Below are 806 nucleotides of genomic sequence, written 5' to 3'. Positions count from 1 at the left end.
GAAACTGACGCGACTGCATTCTATAACCTTTAAGGTTTCACACAGTTCTGTCGAATCTTGTCCTGCTGCAAGGCGGATTTTGTTGTTGCTTGCAGTAAGCATTTGAATTTGACATGGTATTTCATTTGCAATTACAAGAAACGGATGGCCTTTATTACAGTCTGAGACTACTTAACATGACTTCTACAGCCCTTACCTCACCCCCACGTTGTTGCATCGAGTCACCATGTCCCTGAAAGCGTTTTCGTCGCCAGAGCGAGAGGCGATCTTGTAGGACACCGGCTGATACCTCTCCCACCACGGCCGCTGTGTGTCGCCCTGGTACACGACCGCGCACTCGGTCGGCGGCGATACCTTTTGGAGGAGGAGAGTATCGTGATCATTGAACCATGGAAGTGTTATTTCGAAGTAAAATGTTGAAAGTAAAGATAAGAGACTAAATTCGTTTATTGAGAAAACAAGAGCAATGCATTCACAAGTAGAATCAGATGCATTTTGAGGGACTTTATAGTAAGTTCTCATTTTCAAAGCAACCCAGTTACTTTGTCTTGACCAAGGGATTGATTGTCATCTAAACCTAATACAGTAGGAACAATAATCAGCTACGCAACAAACAATATGCCATATAGCATCTTCCTTCGATTACGTTGGATACGTCACTATTGCATCCGTCTTGGCACTGTACCTGAACGGCGCCGTAACCTCGTGGAGCAAGGAAATTTTCGCACTCATTAGCGATGTCAGCCCATTTCCATTCGAAGAGGTGGACCATCACCTACGGTTAAGAACCATTAAGAGCAACAAGA

At 44.5% G+C, this 806-nt stretch overlaps 1 protein-coding gene across 1 annotated transcript in view; it reads right to left on the bottom strand.

The window, feature by feature from the left end:
- LOC119592582 (alpha-amylase-like) overlaps positions 1-806 on the bottom strand; it is a 7,204-nt gene that overhangs the window by 3,159 nt on the left and 3,239 nt on the right. The window contains 2 exon segments of the mRNA XM_037941460.1: positions 197-354; positions 686-775. Coding sequence (XP_037797388.1) covers positions 197-354; positions 686-775 — 248 coding nt within the window.

This window comes from Penaeus monodon, chromosome 30 (genome assembly GCF_015228065.2).
Source record: "Penaeus monodon isolate SGIC_2016 chromosome 30, NSTDA_Pmon_1, whole genome shotgun sequence".
NCBI classification, from domain to species: Eukaryota; Metazoa; Arthropoda; class Malacostraca; order Decapoda; family Penaeidae; genus Penaeus; species Penaeus monodon.
Note: the sequence above shows the minus strand (reverse complement) of the source record. Positions and strands in the feature narration are given on the sequence as shown.